Genomic DNA, 24,206 nt, shown 5'->3' with positions numbered 1-24,206 from the left:
TGAATTGATTTTCTTATCATCTGGAGTTGATCAATTTTTAAAATATCATACTTAAGCATATTTAATTGATTTCAACTTATTGATATAATTACCCTTTGGAAGCTTAATTGTCCCATCTTTGGCCAGTAGGAGCCTCTTCAAGTTGGCTCCTGAATTCTTTTGGCATGCTCTTGTAGGCTTTGTGGGCTTGTTTGCAATGTGGAATGACACATATTCCAGGCTTGTCTTGCACACTGCTTCCTGAGACCTGAAATCATCCATTTCTTTTTCTAGGAAATGATATTTCAAGACCACAGTCTGGGTACTGGGGATGTTCATTGCTACTCAGTCTGTCTTTATTTCTAAGCCTTTTTTTGTAGACACACACACACACACACACACACACACACACACACCCCAGGTAAAATAGCTTGAGTTCATATTGATTCTTCCAATTCAAGGTCAAGCTAAAAGATGTTTGTCTTTTTTTAACATATTACATCTGTATTTCCTTCCTTCCACACAGATAAACTGGTTCTCAATGATACACAGAATAATAGAGTTAGAATATCCCACAATCATTCACTTACTAAACGCAACTCTCATTCTCAAATAACATTAGTTCTGTTATTTTGCCACCATCATATAATTTGATATCTTTAAAGAATGTTTTTGTGTAGAGGCGCCTGGCTGGCCTGGTCAGTGGAGTATGTAACTCCTTGTCTCGGGGTTAGTTCAAGCCTCACATAGGGTGTAGAGATTACTTAAAAATAAAACCTTAAAAAAATGTTTTTGCGTGTGCTCTCTCCATTTTATTTATTTCTAATGTTTATTTATTTTTGAGAGAGACAGAGACAGAGACAGAGACAGAGTGCGAGTGGGTGAGGGGCAGAGGGAGTGGGAGACAAAGAATCCAAAGCAGGCTCCAGGCTCTGAGATGTCAGCACAGAGGCCAACGCGAGGCTTGAACTCATGAACCATGAAATCATAACCTGAGCCGAAGTCGGACACTCAACTGACTGTGCCATCCAGGCACCCCTGCTCTCTCTGTTTTAAAATAGTTGTGTCATACCCACATTATCTGGCCATGCAACCCTACATATTGTATCTTCTCTCTTTTAAATAGCAGTTAGTCTTGGTATTCTGTCTAATGCTCAGTACTAGTCCTTATGTCATTACCTCTTCTCATTTTGGTTTGTCTGAAGCTCGTTTCCTAGTGGATTCTTCAGAAGGCGATCAGAGGAACAATATTACCTGACAGAATCTGATTTTTCCCCCATAAGTCCATTGTTTTTGCCTACATGACCAAAGAATATAGTAATTTGTGGTTTTGTCTTTTCATCACAGATTTTTTTTTTGTAACATAGGTTTTTGTATTTGTTCTGTTCCCTCAAACAGGAGATTTGTTGGTTTTCCTTTTCAAGGAACCCTATTATTCCTTTCTTTACTCTTTATTGCCTGTCTTTAATATCTGTCGCTGCATTTCAAATGCTTTGGTTTATTCCTTTATTTCTATTTTATTTAAAAGTTTTTCTTCTGTTCCAACTTCTGTTTCGCTGAAGGTATTATCTGTTGCCTTATTAGTTCTTGACTTCATACTGGTTCAGCCTTATATTTGAAATTAATTTTTTAAAAAAGAAATTTTTTTCTTTTTATGTCAAGTTCCTTCCTTAGTTGTTATCTCATTTCTGAAGTTTTGTAATTCAGAACTTGTGTGGTTCTTTTGTGTCTTATATCATTTTCCTTACACTGTTTAGCCCATTTTGAAATTAAGTTTTTAGTTTTCATCTGTCCTGAGGGTGTGCTTTTCTAGTGTGCTTTCTTGTCTGTGAGGATATTATTCTGTTCCTTTTCCTATTTTTTCTTATAATACATTTATATGAAACTTGACTGTGATAATTTTCTGTTGCTCATTTTGACGTGACATTAGTTTTCCTGAAGTTTTAGAAGGATGCTTGGTCTAAGGTAGCTCTTCTGACTTTACAGAACTCCCTATTCTGTTGTCTTCTTGCAATGATCTAAAATAGTGGCTTGCTCCTGAGGTTTCTTGGTTCTGTTTGCTGCCCCCTCCTTTTGTCTGGAGTTTCTCATGGCTCTGTCCTGCTTGATTTTGATTTTATTCCCAATGTGGGCTGTGGTTCAGAAAGGGAGACTTAACAGGTCAGTTTCAAGAATTTATAGGTCCAGGGGGGCCTGGCTGGCTCAGTTGGTGGGGCATGTAACTCTTGATCTTGGGATCATGAGTTCAAGCCCCATGTAGGGCATAGAGCTTAAAATAAAATAAAATAAAATAAAATAAAATAAAATAAAATAAAATAAAAATATTGGTTTCCAAACATTAGTGAGCTTCAGAATTACTTAACACGTAAAAAAGAAAAAAGAATTTATACGGTCCAAACTGTTTTGTAATTGCCCTTAGTCTTAGTTTGTATTTATAATATGACTCACTTTTATTATAAACTAAACTTTAACCTAGAGAATACAAAATAGCCAGCCTATAAGACAAACTTTCGATAGGAATTTGTCAATAAAGACCTGAGAGAGAGCATATCAAAAAGGCTAACTCTAATTCATTCCATTCATCCATTTACTTGGTATTTATTATTTACTACTCACTAGGTATCATGCTAAGTCTTGAGAATACAAAAACAAGCAAAACAGATGCCTGCCCACGTGGAGATGAGTCTATGTATCTTATAGTCTTATAGAAGTTTTTTTTTAATATGTTTGTCAAATGTTAATATAGTTATAGTATTACTCATTATACAATTAAAGATTTGGAAACTGTCAGGAAAAGCCAATACTTAGCATCCTTATCAGAGGAAGTATTAAGGATGATTTTTAAACACCTGGATAATTCTGAAAACAAAGTAGCACAGAAAAAGTATCAAATATGACATTAAGAAACTTCCCCTGTATACATTCTTCATAAAAAAAATTATAGGCAAAACTTTTTTTTTTTTTTTTTACCTAGTATTTGACGGATTTCTGGCCATTCTCTCTGTACTTGTAGTGCAGACTTCAGTTTAGCACACAGAGGGATATAATCCATGTAATCAATTAATACACGAATAACGCTGCCTACCAAGTGTTTCATCCAAGGAACTGTAATAAACTCACAGAACTGAGAGAATTGATAAAATTTAATTTAGTAGTACATTTAATATACTATATACATAAGCACTCAATTTTGCTATGAAAAATTACTATTGTTGTCTTCTTATGGAAAATACAAGTACCCTCCTTGTAATGAACAAAAAAGAAAAAGAAATTGTTTACTTGCACCTAGGAAACTATGAGCCCTGAAGCTATGTGCATGACTTTGATGTGATTGCAGTCAAGAGCATGGAAGAATCAGGTTGCTTTCCATGATTCTTCTCTCCATGTTTCCATCTCCCATATTCCACCACATACACATAAATTATTAATTGCATACATTTTCATTTTCGTCTACATTCAGTTTCCAATTCAAGAAAAATAATTAATCTTTTTTGCCTAGTTTTATGCTTATCTCCGCATAGTATTGCCAAAAAAATTTCAAGAATAAGAAAAATACAAGAGTGGATTTTTCTTTTCTTGTGATATCCCTAAATGAGCAAAAGTTAGGATGATGACCCAGTAGGAAGAAGAAAAGGATGTAACTCACCGGGTTATCTTTTATTACACAAGATGTCCACCCCGGTAGTACCTCTTCTTCTATCTCTGACCACACAAATGAATTTCCAAAGATGTTCCCATGCATGCAGTCAAAGCACATCTCCACTTGATAGCCATTATTCAGCAACAGCCTCAGCATTACCTCGTCATTTAGGGCATATTGAATGGCACTGGGGAAACGTGTGTCATTCACACGCATAAAATAACAATTGACGTTAGCTCCGTGGGAGAGAAGCAGCCGGACAATTTCATGGTTATTGGCCCTTACTGCCACGAGTAGACAGTTGAGGGGATCTAGGTTTGGGTCTGCACCTGCAGCCAGAAGGACTTCTGTACACTGGATATCATTGTTAGAAACGGCAAAATAGAGCGCAGTCTTCCGCTCATCATCATAGCTCTCGGAAATGTGGTCAGCAAGCAGGGTATTGACATCAAAGCCATTTTCAATAAGCAGCTCTAGGCACTGTACATTTTGTCCATCTGCTGCTGAGTGAATTGGTGTTAGCCCACTTTTCTGGATTGCATTTTTGGATGTTATTGGGATAAGATACTTCAGCGCACTAAAAAAAAAAAGTCAAATATCCACATGGCATGAAGAAAATGAAGAATTTCAATAAACCAGATTCCTCACTAGACAAGTGAATGCAGCCTGTTTAACTTCTTTTACTTTCTCTAGATAACCTCATACAAAACATTTAACATTTAACCTTTGCCCACTGGCTTACTGCTTAGTTTAGTGTAATTCAGTTTTGTTTTTAGTTTCCCATTCTAAATATTCCTGAGCAACACGCTCAATGTCCTATGTTTGGTCCTAGAATTGTGGTTCCTTAGGAACCCTCTCCGTCTTCCAATTCTCTTTGGAACAACATAGTATTTATAAACAACCAAAACTATTTAATGAAAAAAATATAAAAGGCTAGCTCATCTGACCCCATAGAAGAACGCTTCATAATCTCGACCATGAGAATTATGGAGTCATAGGACGTGACCTTGAACATTGCTTAGTCCAACCCCTCATTTAACGGAAGAGCAACAGGAAGTCTGGAGAGGTGAAATGACTTGTCCAAGGTCACACAGCTGGATGTGGAGCAAGGACTAGGGTCCAGGCCTTTTGAATTCTCATTTGTTACTTCTCTCTCACTGCTTCCTGAGCAGTCTATGCTTCAATAGTGGCCACGCACATCCTGCCTCCCTCCATGTAGCTTGCAATTGAATTAATAGCCACAAAAAAAGAGTCTTTATTAGTCCATCACCCTTTATCAGTCCAATGGGGATAACTCGCCACAGCTTAGGTTTCTAAGAACCTGTGATAAACAGTTGTGAATTTCACACTTGCCTGAACAACTAGACACACATGAGAGCCACAGCAAGGATAACTTGATCCCTTGTGCCTAATTCAGAGCTACCATGTGTGAATTTATGAACACTGGGAGTAAATCCAGGTAACTTTAACAACATGTCACTTAGCGTCAATTATGTGTCATTGGCCACTTAGCCAATGTGGCCACTGAATGCGCTAAAGCCTAATGATTTCAAAGTTTTTGAACTTATAAAATATATTTAATCTCCTAAAGCCATCCTCTTATGGTGGGTGGTTTAATATAGTGATTGTAGATTTCTATTGGTGTGTTGATTGTGGCACATTTTGTGATTTAAAAATCTATCCGACCTTCCCCCCACCCCAAGAATAAAGAAATCTGAACTTATGGTGAAACTTCTCTATTCAAGGATAAATTTGACATTATATCATAATACCTGTAGGTATTAATAAAAATTAGAGTAATACTGGTGGCATTGTCACAGAGTCCTTTGTCAAAGGCAAAAGTTTTAGAAACCATGTAGCTTTTTGTTAAACACATTGAAAAACAAAACAGAAAGGCATATTTAAGTGGTTTGTGCAGAATTCTGTTATAACTTACTTCCTTCTAAAAGAAAAATTTTTGATTATAAAAGTGGTATAAGTTGAATGTGGAAATTCTAGAAAAGTACCAGAATATAAAAAGAAAGGGAAAAATCAAACAAATATTTATGTACCCAAAACTTGTGAACAGTGTGTCTTTTTCTTTTCAGATTTTGGGAGGTATTAAATAGATAAGACTTGAGATTCTACTGTACATACAATTTTGTATATTTCAACTTAAAATGAACTTCTTATGATTTATTACTCACAGATAATGTCCCTCGTAGGCAGCTCGGTGTATTGGAAGATGCCCTGCTCTGTTGGGTACATTTCCACTTCCTCCATATTCCAGCAGGAGGGAGATGCAGTCAGGATTGCCCCCTCCTGCTGCCTCAAACAATACTGACGCCCCATCATCCGCTAAAGCAAACACATCACCACCTGGCAATATAAAACATATGGCAGAATGATAACTGGAGTTATCTTGAAATTGTCATGACAGTCGCCTTAATAATAACCTGCTGTTTTCCTTTCTGGCTAGGACTTAAAATTAAAAGTATAAGATTAAGAACAGCTGTGTTCTCAGTATTTTCAATAAACAATTATGCATGCGTGTTTCATTTTATTAGAAAATCTTTGCATGAGAAATCAAGAAGTCAATTTACAAGGTAGACAAATGCTCCCAAGAAAAGGAGTAGTTAGCCTTTCAAATTTAAAGGCAATGTTAACACTCTATTCCATTTTGACAACTCCCCTCTATGTGCTGTGTGTGACCCAGCAGAAGATCCTAAAATGAAAAAATAAGAATACCTTAAGGAGCTCAGAAGGGAAATGAGACAAAATATTATCAAAGAACACAAACCGCATAACATTCGGACTAGGAGTCCGAAGTGACATTAGGACTAGGAGTCATGATGTGGGAGAAAGAAGTGTTTGAATTCTGGCTCCGCTGTAGACTGAGAGAGTCTGGGGCAAGCTACTTACTTCTACGAATATCTGTCTCCTCCTCTGTAAAATATCGCTTATTTCATAGGGTTCATATGATAATTAAATGAGGTTGTGTTGTTGGGAGAGGGGCTCAAAAATGTTAGTTTTTTCTCCATAGAGGATCCTTGGGGGAGCATATGGCCCTAGCCTTTATTTATAAAGGAGGAAACTGAGGACCAGAAGTTTTAGTAAGGGTAGGCGGATTCGTAGGTCATGATGTATAGGGTGTAATTAAGTTGTGGAAGAGGGGACTTTCAAGAGGTTTCTTGAGGAGCTGGGTACAGAAGCCTGAGGCCCAGTTACATTCAGGAGAGAAAGGGGAGGCAATGAGGAATGGAGAAAAGGAAATTGAGGGACAGGAGAAACAGCAAGAATGTGCAATTCCTTTTCAGATACCTCTGTGGATTAGGTGTTCCAACACATCACAGTGACCATACTCAGCAGCAACACCTAACGGCGTGACTCCAAATCCGTCTCTCAAGTGGACATTGCCTCCGTGGTTTAGTAGCAGCGCTATGATATCTTTGCGGCCTTGTTTGGCCGCTTCATGCATTGCTGACCATCGCTTGATGCAGGGCTGGTCAAGGCTGGCTTTGTGTTTAAGCAGAGTGAACACCATGTCGTAGGAGCCCTTTTTTACAGCTGGAGGATGATTTCAAAAAGAACATCAACAGTAGGCATATTGGCATGGATACTTTAGATGGTATGAAACGTTATTAAATTTATTTTTTAATTTTTAAAAATGTTTATTTATTTTTGAGAGAGAGAGAGAACAAGCAGGGGAGGGGCAGAGAGAGAGGGAGAAAGACGATCCGAAAAGGGCTCTGTGCTGACAGCAAACAGCACGATGCTGGGCTCGAACTCCTCAACCATGAGATCATAACCTGAGCCAAAGTCGGATGCTTAACTGAGTGAGCCACCCAGGTGCCCCTAACTACTAAATTTAATGCCAAAATAGATATTACCTATTCCTTCTTCTTCTATAAGAAACTATTTTAGTTTTCATACTCCTTCTATTTCTCACACCCAAGATGATGTCTTTTCAAGACCCTGGTCTGAGGACGATAAGACTTTCATGGAAATCATGCACATCTCTAAAATAGGATGTTATGTATACTCTTTCTAAACTTTAGAAAATGAAAATAAGTGAAATGAAAATAACATCCTCTGTTGGGTTGTATAAATTAAATAATGTATGGAAATGCTTAGTATATACTAGGAGCTCAATAAATTATAAATATTATTATTAATATAATTTCATCACTTCTAGGATCCTGGAGCCACATGTGTGAATAATGTTTATCAAGTCCCCTCATCACCCCCCAGAAACATTTTTTTTCCTCCACCAAAGATAGCAGCACATATTAAATGAACTTCTCTTTCCTGTGGTCTTAATGGGAGGTTAGCAATGAGAAGGTTTAGAATCCAGGTAGGTCCAATGTTCTAAATAGGTGAAGTCTATGATAGCTAATGTACTGCAGTGTAGGGGATTCACTAGACTGTATGTCGCTCTCCCCCTCTGCTTGTTTCTAATAGATGAAATCACAGGTAAAATTCCCCCCAACTCGGCTTTGGATTATTTAAGAGATTGTCCCAATTTAGGTATAAATAATTCTGGAAGACGTAATGTCTCTTATCAGTAAGTCAAATCTTAGTAAGAAACAGAGAAGGACGAGTGCTACTCCCTGCAAATGGAGGTAAATACAATTACATTCACTCACTCATTTGTTCATTCATTCATTCATTCATTCATTCAATATGCTCTGGCTATATGAGAGGCACTGTGCCGGATCCTGTGGACAACAGGGAAAAGATGGACTTGGTTCTCACTCATGCAATTGACAATTTAGGGAAGAAGCCTATATTGTCTTCTATTTGAAGAGAGACTCAGAGTCTAGGTCTTTGCTGGGAAATACAGGACGAGATGGGGGGGGGGCACATAGAACATCTTGGGGAGCAAGGGGGCAGAATACAGAAAGCATCTCAGGCCAAAGCAAGGGAAAGGGCCCTCAAAGGCATGACAAGAGGATGAAGACTTAATTTGGAGGCAGGCAAGCCGTCACTGTGGTGAGATTTCAGTTTTTCTCCTGCTCACTAGAGTCTGTTGACAAATGCCTTTCTCTGAATCACCCACCTGCCGCTGGCAGCTCTAATTATAGTGAATTACCTCATCCTAGCTGGTGTCATTGCAGAGAAAACATCAATAAGTTAAATGAACTAAGAGGTATGTGTCCTCATTTATCTTCTTGCTCCTATTACATTTTTTCTAGAAAAAAATGAATTCAAATAATGAATCTCTTCCATTGCGATCTGTTTTCCTTTTGTCTGACCCAGAAAACATGTTGATTATAGATATTAGTCTTTTTTCATGAAAATATCATAGACAGGCCATGTTCAGCTTAAAATAATTTTAAAAATAAAACTTTACTTGCAGTTTAACTGTTTTGGAACTAATAATTTATTTTATTTTGAATAGGAATAATAATGGAAGTCATGGGAACACCTCCCAAACTAACCCATGAAGACATTCTTAACCAATAAATGGCTGAAATAATGAAAACTAATAAGGCACAGTATTTGTCTAACATAACTAAGTAAAATAAAGCTTAAGATAACTTATATAGCAAAAAAATACATATATACATATATCTTCAACAATAATGCTTAAAGAAACAAACTTCAGTTGAAAAGTTAGGGAATTAGAGACTTTTGCATAGATTATAGGCACATTTAAACACTTTATAGTTTGCTGGCACTATTCCTTTTAACCTTAAATTTCTGTAATTTTCTCTTTTTTATGTTTATTTATTTATTTTGAGAGAGAGCATGCATGCATGGAGAGAGGCAGAGAGAGAGAGGGAGAGAGAGAGAATCCCAGGTAGGCTCCCAGCTGTCAGTGCAGAGCCCGACACAGGGCTTGAACTCACAAACTGTGAGATCATGACCTGAGCAGGAACCAAGAGTCAGATGATTAACCAACTGAGCCACCCAGGTGCCCAAATTTCTGTCATTTTCTTTCTTTTTCTTGATATGCATGTTTTGCTCATGTAATTTTTTTTATTATCAGCAGTGATTTATCTTGTGACTCCTAAGACATACAAATTAGAGAAGAGATATTTTTCTGAGGCTTCTTGACAAGGATGGGCAGACTGAAAGAGGAGATGGAGTGAAGAGGATGCGTATTGATTTGTGAGAAAGACAGTGTCTGAAATGAAATTAACTGAGCTGTAAATGACATGAGGATGTGGGACAAGAAGGGCAGCAGAACTGAGATGTTGTGCCCCATGGTTCCCCGGGCTTCCTCTATCCCCTGGACCCTGCTGGCCAGGACAATCTCGTGGCTATCCAACTAGAGAAAGGTGACACCGACTTCAGAGGAGTGGGAAAAGAATGAGTGTAGCACAAAATACCCTCATTAAGTGTCAGATGATCCCAAATTAGATATCTAACCCTCAGCAAGTAACCATGTGATGGACTGTAAGACATCAAAGTACCACAAGTAAGGGCCCGATGGCTGATAGCAAAGAAGGGCCCTGGAGAGACCTAAAGTGATTTTTTTTTTTTTTTTGCCATCTAAGCATATTCTGTAATAAAGACAAAGACAATGCCATCAGGCTAAGAAAAATAAAAATGACATTACACATAAAAATAAAAAGAACAACATATTTTTCTCTTATCTCTCCCTTTGTAAGTTAATGGACTATGAGTAGCAAATTTCAAAGTAGCCTACAGAGTCAAAAAGAAAACTAGGAAGGTGCCACAGATGATCCGTTTTCCTATAGAACCTAAAAATACTTGACATGGGTTCCACCAAGAAGGTCCTGGGAGAAGGTAACCCAAGAAAAAAATTTTTCCCCAGGTATGTGGATGATGGGGACATAAATGAACACCTTCAGAAAAGTTCCTTCCTGAGACTTTTGTCTTCTCTTTGAAATTACCATTTAGCTTTTAAAAATTTTTTAAAATGTGTATTCATTTTTGAGAGACAGAGTGCAAGTGGGGGAGGGGCAGAGAGAGAGGGGGACACAGTATCTGAAGCCAACTCCAGGCTCTGAGCTATAAGCACAGAGCCGGCGTGGGGCTCAAACCAATGAACCATGAGATCATGACCTGAGCTGAAGGTGGGCGCTCAACCGACTGAGCCACCCAGGCGCCCCTTACCATTTAGCTTTTAACATTATTTCTGAATGTTAATTCTATTTTGACTCTGATAACATAATGATCAACTTCCTTTCCCATACTTCAGATATTTCTGGAGTAGAGAAACTGACACATGCAACTTTGAAATATATATAAATATTCAATTTCAAATAATTCAAATATCAATTCAATATTCATATAAAAACTTTGAAATATATATAAATATACATAAATGCTCTGTTGTAAGCATTAAAAGCAAAAAGAAATCAAATGAGGGATAATCACGACTTAGTTGTGCTTTACATAAGTGAATTAAGGATAGCAAGTAGAGAATAATTCTACATTTGCAAAATAAGGTAGTATACAAACTCTGGAAAGGTGTGTGCTTTTTTTTTTGCAGAAATTAAAGATCTACAGATATTTATAGAATTATTTATAGCAACAACAACACATACATGGATGTCATTGCAAATACCCCATGGCAAGTGCCTTTAAAAATAATACAGATCACATTAATAGTGGTGATGTAACCATAGGTGAATATGCCATTTCATATGTATAGAACCTGCCCAGGATAAGAGTTTTGGTTTACTTCTAAAAAGCATCAGTTATTGTAACAAATTCCACAACTCTACATGACAGGAAATGTTATCTCTGGTCATTTGTCGTTAATCTTATCTCACTTTTACAAACAGACTTGCCAATTTTTATTGGTCAACAGAAATAGCAGGGATGCACAGACTGAGAAGAAACTGACAAATGACAGCTTTAGGTTTACCATCATTCCTTGTGTCATAGTTGTGAACCCTTCATAGGTGCCCACTGCTGCATCTATGTGATCAGAATCTGCTGACGCTTCATTGTTCTGATGTGGACCTTCAATCTCTCTTTCCAACCCTCTTTCTGTTTCTTTCTTCTTGCTATCTGCTGCACATGCAACCTTCTTACAACTGGACACCACCTAGAGAATATTCCTTTAGAACTGGCACTGCTCAGGGCACCTGGGTGGCTCAGTTGGTTGAGTGTCCGACTTTGGCTCAGGTCATGATCTCATGGTTCCTGAGTTTGAGCCCCGCATGGGGCTCTGTGCTGACAGCCCAGAGCCTGTAGCCTGCTTCGGATTCTGTGTCTTCCTCTCTGCCCCTCTCCCGCTCACGTTCTGTCTGTCTCTCTCAAAAATCAATACGCATTAAAAAAAAAAAAAAAAAAAAAAAAAAAAAAAAAAAAAAAAAAAAAGAACTGGCACTTCTGGCTTCACAAAACTCCAAGATTGGATCCAGCACTTAGTTGGTGCTGAAGGATCTTTCACATTGGACCTCTTTGTAGGATTAAAAAAACAAAATCATAAGGCAGATGAGATGGGTGTTAGGGGAGGAGCTCAGGGAAGAGAAGGAGATGAGGTCACATAACTTCAATACATAGTGGTTTCCAATAAATACTTATTAAATATTCATCAAACTATGAAAGTTCTAGAAAAGAAGATCATTTACCAATCAGAAGTGGCGTCTCTCCTTTGTCGTTTTTGGTGTTTGGCCACACTCCCTTTTCTAGTAAAGTTCTTACATTTTCCACCAGACCAGCTTTGACTGCCAAAGTCAAGGGTGTTTCTCCTTCAGAGGTCTTGAACTCCCAGAGTGTCTGGTAGGATGCTGAGATATGAAAGTATTGTATAAAGTTAAAAATCTTAAAGGATATTACAAAGATCAGAGTAATTCAACATTACATACTTTGGATTAGACAAAGTCAACTGATGACAAGGAAAGATTAAAAGATGTGATTTAAGTTTATCAAATGATGGTGAGTATACATAGATGAGCATGTACTCGACAGCTAGAAAACCAACATCTGTGTTCCAAGGTTGTTTTTATTTTTTTAGTGGATTGTATATTCTTTTTTTAAAAATATAAATTGTAAAATAACTCCCTGGTCCTTTGTATTATTATTTAAATTGCACCTGAAACTGATTTTTGTCAAATAAAATCTGTGAATGTCAGAATGAGAATGTATCTGAATACTGTCAGAAAATGTTAGAAAAGAAATACCATGTTTATCATCACCTTCTACATCTATTTGTCTCTCTGTTTAGCTATTTTCTTCTGGCTGGCTGGCTGGATAGTCAATTATCAAGCAGCAAGGATTGCCTCCTAGAGCACAGAACGAGGGAGCACCCTTGAGGATTGAAAGACAGGGCACTTACAAGACATTTAAAAAGTTGCTGAGGGGTGCCTGGATGGCTCAGTTGGTTCAGCACCTGACTTTGGCTCAGGTCATGATCTCGCAGTTTGTGAATTGGAGCCCTGCTGTACTGACAGCTCAGAGCCTAGAGCCTGCTTTGGATTCTGTGTCTCGCTCTCTCTCTTCCCCTCCCCTGCTCATGCTCTCTCTCTCTCTCTCAAAGAAATAAACATTAAAAGAATAATAATAAAATAAATTTGCCTAGATGTGACAAATATTATGTTAGAACATCAAAATTATTAATACTTAACCCTCTGTCCAATTCACTTAACCGTGAAGTTGATTCACTGTGATACTGATTCATGTTTCCACCATGAAAAAATTAATGAAATATAAGTACAAAATATTGTAAATATACTTGTGCATGATAATGATCTTTTGGAAACTGTTAACTGAAGACATAGTTCAAGATGAAAAATTAAATGCTGACTCCCAAAAGCAAAATGGTTTATATTTAGATCAATTAATTCATGATATATACAAGCTTTTATTACTTTTAGGTTACAACCACATCTTTGTGCCAACTGTATCACATTCGTAGAAGGATTCAAAGGGCAAAAGCTGAAGCTCACAAAATGTGTTGATTCTTATATTCTGAGTGTAAAACATGGGTATTCTCTTTCCCATGTACAAAATTATCTTTTATTCTGCTCTTTCTTTTTGCTTTTTATGTTATGGGAAGTTATGGGATCACTCATAACTTCTTTTGCTTCTGTTGGGTCAAAGAGATTTTATGTTCTCTTACCATCCAGAACAACTTCAAGTATTTGTTGAATGGGTTGAACCACAGCTTCATGCAATGGAAACCATCCTTTTTCATCAGCTTCATCCAATGCATGTTTATACTTCACATATTCCTGGAGCTCAAGAATGTGACCTAAATTAAACATACCGGCTGGTAACAAATCTCTGTCTTGGCAACGTGAATTCTTCAACCTGCCCCATTCTAGGCAATACACCCATTTTACCTTGTTTTATGGCTTCCACAAGTTTTCTGTTTTGATCACTCAGTGGTACAAACCTACCAGAGAAAGAAAAATAAGCCATATTTATCCTAGTGGTGTACTTCAAAAAACTCAAACGTTTAACTTATATTGAGTTTTTGTACATGATTTTAATTATCATGATCTACAGGAAATGCACACAACTGATTTTATCTACTATATTAGTACCATGCTCTAACCAACTGAGATAACCAGCTAACTTCAGTTTGTCTCCTTTAAAAACGTAAATGCTCAGGAATCAAGAACAGTATATTTGTGATACACCAGACCTAAGCACATTAGCACAGATGACAAAATACAAGATTATAACACTGTCTCTGTAATGAGTTCTAAGCAATGATAAAGAATTAAACAGTTGTAGTCGGGGTCAGGAGAGCTAGTTTCAGGTTTTGTGATTTAGTGTCTCTGCGTAGTGGTTTCTTTATCTCTAAAATGATGGGATTACGTAGGAAGATCTCTAAGGCTTTTTCCAACTTTAAAAATTCTATGCTCAGTAAATGGTGCTTTGAACTTAATAATTGCTAATTAATAATTGCTAAATTGGGAGCTTATGATCCAACACTGCATGTTAGAGTCTTTATTCAATGGATCTACAAGTGAAAAGAGGTTGAGCGTTTTACTGAACAAATTCCAGTCATTGGCCCAACTTCACGGCAGTTCTCTGGTGTGTCTGTTTATTCTAAGGAAACAAGGTATTTCATAACAAATTGATTCAACTCTTTTAAGCAGAAACATCTGTTAGCATTTTACGGTTGTTAAAGCCTTCTTGGGAATTCTGTTGGGCATAAGGGAAAAATGAAAGAGACCCAGTTTAAAGGTACCATGTCCATTTTTAAGAAGCTCATAAGCAATAATTTTATAGAACTGAATTTATTCAAAAGCACTACTAGGGGTGTCTGGGTGTCAGTGGGTTAAGCGTCCAATTTCAGCTCAGGTCATGATCTTGGAGTTCCTGGGTTCAAGCCCCATGTAGGGCTCTGTGCTGACAGCTCAGAGCCTGGAGCCTGCTTCGGATTCTGTGTCTCCCTCTGTCTCTGCCCCTTCCCTGCTCGTGCTCTGTGTCTTTCTCTCTCAAAAAATAAATAAACATTAAAAAAAAATGAAAGCACTACTAAATTTCAGAATACAGGATTCTAAGTACTATAAAAGAATGTAAAGTTTATTTTCATCAGAAGTGCAATGTGTGTTGTTCAAGACAGAAATCTACTTTTTCAGTTTCAGACTCTGTAACTCCTTCCTGCTAACATAAACATCAATTTTGTATATAATTTGTTAACTTCTGTCATTTGGAAAGTAGATAATTAAATAGGCTATGGTTTACATATTGCTGTTTTTACTAAAAGCCCTCGACTCTTCCCATTCATTACACTTAGGACCTAATCCATATTATTTTTCATATTTTGAAGATCCAAAAATGAAATACTACTTACGAAGGCTGTCTGAGTCAGTAGCAGAGTGGGCTCTGGAATATTCAGAACAGATCTCTGTATACCTATTGAGTTGTATAAACTGTACTTGCAAATTTGTTCAAGTTACTTGTTGATATTTTGATTCTATATTAATTTAAAAAAATAGGCAATCCTATACAACCAAATTCAATTAAGAGCTTTCCGTTTAGGTTATTTCCATCTTCCACAGGAGGTGGGGATTTGGGGAAGATCATACTGCTAAAACCTATGCACAGTGGCCCTTGTAAAGCCATTGGAATCCCTTCCAGAGAAGAAGAGTAAGCATTTCCCTAGAGGAGAAGTCAGGAAGAGTCATTTTATCTGACAACAAAATGAATGCCATAAAGAAATTTTGTTGAGCATAGTCAATTTGAATGTTACCTTTCAGAAGAAAATACAGACTTGCTGGCTTCAATGGATTCTTGAATACTGAGCTGAATATCATAACTTGTAAGATGGTCTTCATCGGGGTCATCATTAGTATCCATGACTGGATATAAATTTGAAAGAGGCAATTTCTTATTATCAGCAAACGACACAGAACAGTATATACAGTTAATGTGAAGAAGCAAAATGAAAAACTAAAATGCATTCACCGTTCTTCATTGAACAAACACAAATGTAGTCAACATTTTAATCTGTTTTACATACGAAGCCCATCCTAACCTTTGACACCTTTAACTACCTGCCATTTGGGTGTCTGCATTTTCTGATTTTGGACTTCCTTTTCATTAATGGCTGCCATTAGGCTAATAAGAACACACTTTTTCGACGCTTCTGACTTACACTAATTTCAGCCCATCAGTTTTCTGAAGATGCTTCTCTACACAGCACACGAGAAGTACATTAGAAACTCAGACCAAGAAGAAGGAAGACAGAGACAGGAACAGAGCCTTTCACATTCTTACCTTTTAATGTTATACCTGCTGTGTTTGCTTATTTGCTGATGTATTCTTTTTCTCACATCAGTAAAGGTTTGAGTTGGCTTTGTGTTCAAATTCTGCTAACAGACTCTACACGCCCTTTGAGGGAAGGGCTCTACCTCACTCATCTCTCCACCCCTTACGACTCTAGAAGGGGCTTGGCCCAGAGAAGCTTCTCAATGAACATTTGTTGAATTAAAGTAGAGAGAACAAAATGTCACAAATGCAGTGGCCTTGCCTTATCCGCAAGAAGTGTAACAGAGCAAATAGAGAAGATGTGAAAGAAGCTTTAAACAGAAGGAACTGAGAACTTCAAACACTGTTCTTCGTGAGCAACTACTGTCTAGTCTCACATATGAAGTGAACAGGTTTCAAAATTCCAGAACTTTAAAATAAGACAGGGGATGGGGTGCTGGGTGGCTCGGTCAGTTAAGTGTCTGACTTGGGCTCAGGTCATGATTTTGCGGTTTGTGAGTTCAAGCCCTGCATCGAGCTATGTGCTGACAGCTCAGAGCTTGGAGCCTGCTTCAGATTCTGTGTCTTCCTCTCTCTCTGCCCCTCCCCCCACCTCTCTCTCTCTCTCTCTCTCTCTCTCTCAAAAATAAACATAAATAAATAAACATTTAAAAAAAAATTTAAATAAGACAGGAGAGTGTTAATCTGACAAAAACAGCTTTAGGCATCTGGAGAACTTCCTTACTGACTGGCTCAGCTGGGTGATAGACCACATGGGTTCTCCAGGTACTGTGGGACATCTAACTCTATGGACTTGTGCTACCTGCATTCCTGGCCACGGAAAGACCCTTTCTGATACCTTGGCAGAAGGGCATCCTTAATTAGTTAGGGAGCCTCAGTTGGGGACGCTGGAACTGCTACTACGTGGCAGTTCTACAGGCATGGTAAAGACCAACTTTATTAAGGGAGGCTTAGTTGTGGGCAGTGCCAGCAGGTGCATTAACCTGGAAAACAATAAGCAGAGTAAAAATGAACTCGTGCTTTCGAAGAAGAATAAAAAAAACGGAGAGGCTTTGGGGCTTATTTACATAATTTATTGATTCCTATTTCAACTCTTCCTAATGCACTTTCTTGTTTCAACCAGATCAGACCCACCACAAACGGTTGGGCAGGATGTGCACTACACAAGTGTTCCTGGCTGAGGGAATCCAGCCAAATCTCCCCTAATGGAGTTGTACAGTCTGGCAGAGTGCTACACACGCCCCAAGGAAGCAGCATCTTTTTTTCATTTGCAACAAAGTAGCTCTGGCCTGTGGGGTTCCTGAATTGAGTTGAGCATTTTTAACAAAGGGAGGTTAAGCAAAAAGGTGCCTAATTATTTAGTGTTTTTGGACAGTAAATGAGGAGAGATACCTTTCAGCAGCTAGTCTTCCAAACTTTTCCCGAAGTGGAAGGGTCTTAGGATTGGATTACTCTCCTTCAGACAAGGTAAGAATACTATGGCAGCGACGTCCATGCTGCTTCTTGACTTGAACCTTCACATGGCTAGTGTTTGGTCCCCATTTTTGTTTTCTGGCTGGTCTTACAGAGAACGTCATGTGGTGTTATGGTCTCAGAGCATCATTTGAACAACTGAAATAAGGACCCTCTTAATTCCATCCCCAGAGCAGAGACCAGCCATCTTATGGAGCCCCTATTCATTCTCCTGCATAGTTCCGTCCATTACAAGCCACTGCTATTGACTGGCCCATCTTCTCTGAAGATAGACACAAAAATGTAGATTACTTCTCATTGGCTTATTTCTTCCAAATATCAAATTAAAGGAGTGAGTGTCTCTCATTACTATTGGGCCAGTTGCTCTCTCTTCTTGAGAGAGAAAATTTAGTAAGTGTAGAAATAAAAATAGTTCTATGACAAGGGTTAATGACCAATATGAAATCATTTTTGATTAGTGGTACTTTATGAGCCAAAACATATTACCTATTTGAAACTTTACATCGTTGTGTGTTTTTCCAAGGAGAAAAAAAATGGTTTTCCTTGGGCAATTTTCAAAACACAGCTGATATTACCACTTCTCATTGCTCAAGTTTAGATAAACTCAAACTTCTCCACATGCTGATAGCCAGGGTGCCTGACCTGTGGACATACTGCATGTGAACTCGATAGCATCATTTTGATTGTATTTTTGTTGTTCTGCACCAGTGCCCTTACTATCATCTTGGAACATTAAAGAGAGAATAGTAGTGATGTTGGGAGACTGCCCGTGAGAGAGTAACGACATCCAGTAAGTGTATTTCCTCACACGGTGATATCTTAGTCTTCTCAAAAAGCCAATATGCGCTCTAGGGGTCTTATTTGCCAAATACACTCAAGTAGTATTTTACTTTTTATTAATTGCTTATTCGTTCATTGTCTGTCTCCTCCCCCTAGAATGTAATCCAATAAGATCAGAGAATTAGCCTGTATCTCCAGTGCCCGAGAAGCACCATCTCAAGGTCCGTGGTCTCTATAACTGTGTGAATGAAAGAATGAATGAATGAGTTAATAAAAAAAAAAAAAAAAAAACCCTAACATAAGCTAGGCCCTGCTTTTAAAACTAACCATTGTACTCAGGGATGGAGATTTTCGTCCACTGAGACAAATCTGATTGCCCTCTCTGTGTTTGGCTTCATTCTTCTCACCTCTGCTTCCACATCTTCTCCTTCTTCATTCGCAAGCCCCTCCGGCTCTTCCATGCACATGCCCCATACGCTACGTCAGGCCTGGCTCAAGACGTCCCTCCTATGGAAGCCTTGCTGAAATTCTCCAGTTCCCCTCTGGCCTTCCTTATCTGCGAATATCTCCTCTTCTATAATATTTTTCCAGTATCTGGATTTCCACTCCTTCTGTATTTGCCTGGCAAATTTTTCACGTATTTGTGTTCTGTATTCTCACTTGGGTTATTAGTTTTCTGAGGGAAGAAAATATCTTACTTACTTTCTTTTTCCTTTTCTATCTTTTCTCTTTACTTCCACTGCCAGTCAACTACAGCAAATGGCTGTTCTCAGTGGAAAAAAAGTTGTTGACTCATTACCAGCAGACACACACGGAGTCCTTCAGACGGCACGATTAGATCATGAAGTTCAACCTGTGGTATTGCCTGCTGCCTCTCTTACTGGTATCACTGTGGCGATAGGGGGATTGCATGGCTTTGGGATTAGTAATGAGATCCAGAGCCTTTTACCTATTTAAATCACCAGCTCAGTTCTAACCCTGCTTGAAATTTGGACTTCCAGTACCTGAGATACCATAGACTCCTTAAAGAATTGAGTTGATCTGTGGAAAGTTTCGTTTTTATTTTTTAATGTCATTTTAACTGCCATCCAGAAGAAGGGTACCTAAGACTCTTAACTGTTTTGTATCCATAATAAGCCTAGGGTAGAAACAGTGAGGAAATCCCTACCACAGGGAACAACCCGTCTTACACAAGCTGTCTCCAACCTTTTCCTAAAAGCCCAGGATGAAATAAAGATCTGTGTGCAAGTGCACTAAAGTGTCATAGACATCATCAAAGAGCACGATTGGAATAGATCTAGAGACATCATGATGCAATGAGAAGAGCAAAGAGAAGAGTTATTTATGTGTATCTCGAATTTAAAATGACCAGGATTCAATTGCCCGCCTTTATTTAAGATTATTTAAATAAAGCACCAGCCAGGAATCTGAGGGAAAGCCGAACAATATTTCGACATCCTTTAAGACCTATTCACAAGTGCTCTACTTCTCAGTCCAGAGAAATTAACTGACGCTTCCTAAATAATGGTTTCCCGGTCTTGTTCTGGAGAAGCCCTCTAGTGAGATTTATTTCCCATACGTAGCTGCTTACAAACTAATTGGAGCAAGTATGTTGGGAAATTAGCCTTTTCATTTAAAGCACAAGTTAACCATTGATGGATGAATGGATAAAGAAGAATGGATAGATGAATGGATATGTATAATGGAATATTACACAGCCACACACACAAAAAATGAGATCGCGCCATTTGCCACAACATGGATGGACCTAGAAGCTATTATGCTAAGTGAAATAAGTCAGACTGAGAAAGTCAAATACCACGATTTCACTCATATGTGGAATCTAAAAAAAACAAATGCATAAACAAACAAAAAGCAGAATCAGGCTTACAAATACAGAGAACAAACTGATGGTTGCCAGAGGGGGAGGAGAAAAAGGCGGCGGCGGGGGGTGGATTGAAGAAGGAGTTGCAGGCTTCCAGTTAAGGAATAAGTCATGGGAATAAAGGCACAGCGTAGAAAATACAGCCAATGACATTGCAATAGTGTTGTATGGTGGCACATGGTAGCTACACTTGTGGACAGCATAGCATAACATAGAGTTGTTGAGTCACTATGTTGTACACCTGAAAATAATGTAACATTGTGTGTCAACTATACTCAACTTAAAAATATTTAAACAAAAGAAAAGTAGAGCGCTGGTTAACCTTCCTTAAGGTCAAGAACACATTTGATGAAAAGCAATGGATTCTCTCTCCAGAGGGATGCATGCCCACTCAAAATTCTGCATAAAATTTTGAAGAATTCATGGGACCTCTAAAGCCCTTTCCCATACCCTCCCCCAAACAATCAAATTTAGGATTTTCAAGTGCTAAATGTATTATTCAGATATCAGTAATTATTAGTTTACTTTACAGGTAAGCCTAGTAAAATCCTAGATTTAGATAGTGGGAAAAGGGAAATTTGGTGGTCATGTAAGTTTTTGAAAATTTTTGGTAGGAGGCACCTGGGTGGCTCAGTCAGTTAAGCGTCTGACTTCTGCCCAGGTCATGATCTCATGGTTTGTGAGTTCAAGCCCAGTGTTGGAATCTGTGTGGACAACTCAGAGCCTGGAGCCTGCTTTGGATCTGTGTCTCCCTCCCTCTGCCCCTCCCCTGCTCATGCTTTGTCTCTCTCTCTCTAAAAAATAAATAAACATTAAAAAAATTTTTTTAGAAAATCTTTGATAATAATAACAATGGTGATTATAATAATAGCCATACGTTATTGAGTCACAGAGCTAATAAGTAGAGTCTGGACAGATCACAGGTACCTTCATTTTTAAGGTCTTTCCAAAGCTGCAGGAAAACAACCCCCCCCCCCCCACACACACAACAAAAACAACACAACACTTTGATCTTGCTCTTAACAGCCAGCTCTTAATGACAATAACTTCCAAAAATAAAAAAACAGCTTCCAGAGACACATAAATCTTTATCTTTGGCTCCCTGCAATAAGGCTTTGGGTTGCTTAGGGTGGTCTGGGGCGTCCTACACTTGCCTTCATTCTGTACTTTGCGTCATGGAGTCTAAACATTACTGTCCTTAAAAAGTGGATCAGCATACCAGGCGGTGCCCAACTGAAGTGACCAGGAGGTTAGGATAGTGTTGTGAGGTAAGCTGCAGGAATGAACATGGGTACATGATACCTCTTTGCATCGGATTCTCTAAACTAGCTCCAATCCATTTTCCATGCTAACCCTGTACTGTTGATAAGTTCGTGGGTTCTAAACAGGGCTGGTTGTAACAGTTCCCAGAGTGTACAATTCACTTCCATGCAAGGAAGGGCTTTGTGTCCATAAATATCACCCTGCCCCCAGCATCTGTCACCTCAGTGTCATTCGATTGCATCAGTGAAAGACTCTGTCCTTTATGGCTTATTGTTCCGTCTTCCAGTGTCCCTTTTAAAATGTCAACAACACTATACTGGTCCTCAGTGCAGAACTGGGATCTCTTGGAATAGTTACTGAGGGGAGCACGAGAATGCACAAGATGGCAGAGGGTCTAAGACCAAGTCTAGTGGATGGTAACAAGAGGGAATAAGAAAAAGGAAATACAGCAAAATTTAGATTTCTTCACAGTTTTATACACAGTCAGCTCAAATCCAATCCCGAAGGTACTGCTGTGTGAAATGGGGAACCCTGAGACCCTGAGGCAATTTTCTCTCACCTTGAAACTGCTATGGTTTTCGAGTGATGTGTTCATTTACTGGTGGTCCCAGAGAGAATCATCAGGATTTGTCCTATCAGAGGAAAGGCAATAGTTAAAGAGGATTTTTACTTTTTGGTTTTGCCAAGAAAATACAGTTATTACATTCAAAAGAATGTTCATTTTTATTTTCCTGCATTTTGACCATTTAATATGTGCAATTTTAAAGATAAATTGACATCAATATAAATAAAATTTTGTCATAACCTTGGTATTTATTGGTGGCCGCACACTTTTGCTTTCTTCGGAACCCTCTAGCACAAAGTGGCAAATCAGATCAACAGCTTCATGGGACTGATTGCAGCGAGTCAATCAATCCCCAAGAGATTTCAGAGAGAACTAAAATTCTCTGTCAGAATTGGGTTCACCCCACTGACACAGGTAACTTTATAAGTAATAAGTTACAGCAATTCCCTCTGCATGGTGTAATCCTGTAAATGACAGGGAGAACTGGGCCAATTCTCCTTGTTCTCCTTCCTCCTTAGCACGACATGCCCTGCTGATGAATTGCACATGCACAAGTGCACATACACACTTAGTCCAGAAGACGAATGCTACTTTTATGTCGACTCAAAAAGACACAACCTGATATTTTAGAAGAGATCTAAGAAAAATGGACATATTCCTTTCTAGACCAATACTATCTAAGTATGATATCTGGTATGTGATAAGAATTCACTAACTATTGGCTGAATAAATAATTGAATAATCAAATATACACTATTCTTAAAATTAGCAAATTAATAGATTCACCTTGGGTTTTTACATCCTGTGTTTTTGCAAGTTCACTTCCCGTTTAACTGAAGCTTAGATTCTAGGTAAATAGCCAGTGATAAGACCTGTCACGCTAGTTTTTCTTATCTCTACTTTCATATTACAACATTAGATATTTTACTCTCTACTGTTGATTTCCATGTCAAATTCAATTACAACAGAGATATAGAAAGATGTGTGCTAGTTTGTGAAAATGATGCAAAAAACAGGAAGGAGATCTAAGTTCATTAGTAGGTGGGTTTCTAGAGGAATATAAACGTAGAATAGAAAAGAACAGAGCAAGCACGATCCATGAAAAGGCAACTTATTAATAGTGGCCTTATCACAGGCAAGAATGATAATACATTTTTTTTAAAGTCCAACCATTTGTTTATAATTCTAATTCTAGAAATCTATCTTCTAGTAATGATCAGAGATGTGGACAAAAAAACTGTATGTGAAATGTCATCTCAGCTGTATTTAGCTGCCAAAACAGTAGAAATAATAAAGTGTCCAACACTTATAAAGTGTCCAACAGAAAAGAAATTTGGATAAGACATTATTGCATATCTAAGCAATAGAAAACCATACAGTTATTAAAATTAATATCCTTGAAGAATATTTACTGCCATAGATAAAGTGTCACACATGAGAATGATATTCACCTAATCAGATAGGACTGGCCACTTGGAAGGAACTAAAACTGACTTTATGCAGCCAAAGCTTATAAAGCCTTCCAGAAAACTGGCCCGGCATCTGGCTCATAGGCTGAACCTTACAGGTGGTGAGATAGGTCACTTCCTGGCAGTCCAGGGACCTTGGTGACTTTGAGAAGAGAGAAATTTGCAAAGTTTATAGTAAAGCAGGTGAAATCTGGTGGAGGGATTTCCTTGGCTTGGGAAAGAACAGCAGTCTGAAAGACTGATCCATTTACCTGAATCATCCAAGCACAGGGTTTGTTACCTAAGTTATTCTATTTGTCTGCATGAGACCAAAATTCCATTTTCCTCTAATTAGTGAGTGGCAGCTTTTGAAGAAAGTAAGGTTGGTTACAATAAAATAGCTACATTTAGTTTACACAAGTGAGTTTAGGGTAAGTAAAAAATGTTTTGACTATATTAATTAACTACAATAACAATACAAATGAAATGTCTCTAGACCTCAATAAAAGTATTATTATGTACTATACATGTATATGTATACTA

General features: G+C 38.1%; 1 protein-coding gene across 3 annotated transcripts in view; it reads right to left on the bottom strand.

The window, feature by feature from the left end:
• Window positions 1-24,206, bottom strand: part of ASB15 (ankyrin repeat and SOCS box containing 15) — a 57,954-nt gene that overhangs the window by 5,044 nt on the left and 28,704 nt on the right. For 2 of the 3 annotated variants that reach the window (XM_043589386.1, XM_043589385.1), the window contains 9 exons: window positions 22,210-22,282; window positions 15,732-15,840; window positions 13,867-13,919; window positions 13,644-13,775; window positions 12,154-12,312; window positions 6,920-7,165; window positions 5,806-5,977; window positions 3,626-4,196; window positions 2,950-3,103 (listed from right to left, as the gene is read on the bottom strand). In XM_043589386.1, the coding sequence (XP_043445321.1) occupies window positions 2,950-3,103; window positions 3,626-4,196; window positions 5,806-5,977; window positions 6,920-7,165; window positions 12,154-12,312; window positions 13,644-13,775; window positions 13,867-13,919; window positions 15,732-15,838 (1,594 nt within the window). In that variant the 5' untranslated portion in view covers window positions 15,839-15,840; window positions 22,210-22,282. The remainder of the gene's footprint in view (window positions 1-2,949; window positions 3,104-3,625; window positions 4,197-5,805; window positions 5,978-6,919; window positions 7,166-12,153; window positions 12,313-13,643; window positions 13,776-13,866; window positions 13,920-15,731; window positions 15,841-22,209; window positions 22,283-24,206) is intronic. The other variant, XM_043589387.1, reaches the window with a different exon arrangement.

Source organism: Prionailurus bengalensis, chromosome A2, assembly GCF_016509475.1.
Source record: "Prionailurus bengalensis isolate Pbe53 chromosome A2, Fcat_Pben_1.1_paternal_pri, whole genome shotgun sequence".
NCBI lineage: Eukaryota > Metazoa > Chordata > Mammalia > Carnivora > Felidae > Prionailurus > Prionailurus bengalensis.
Note: the sequence above shows the minus strand (reverse complement) of the source record. Positions and strands in the feature narration are given on the sequence as shown.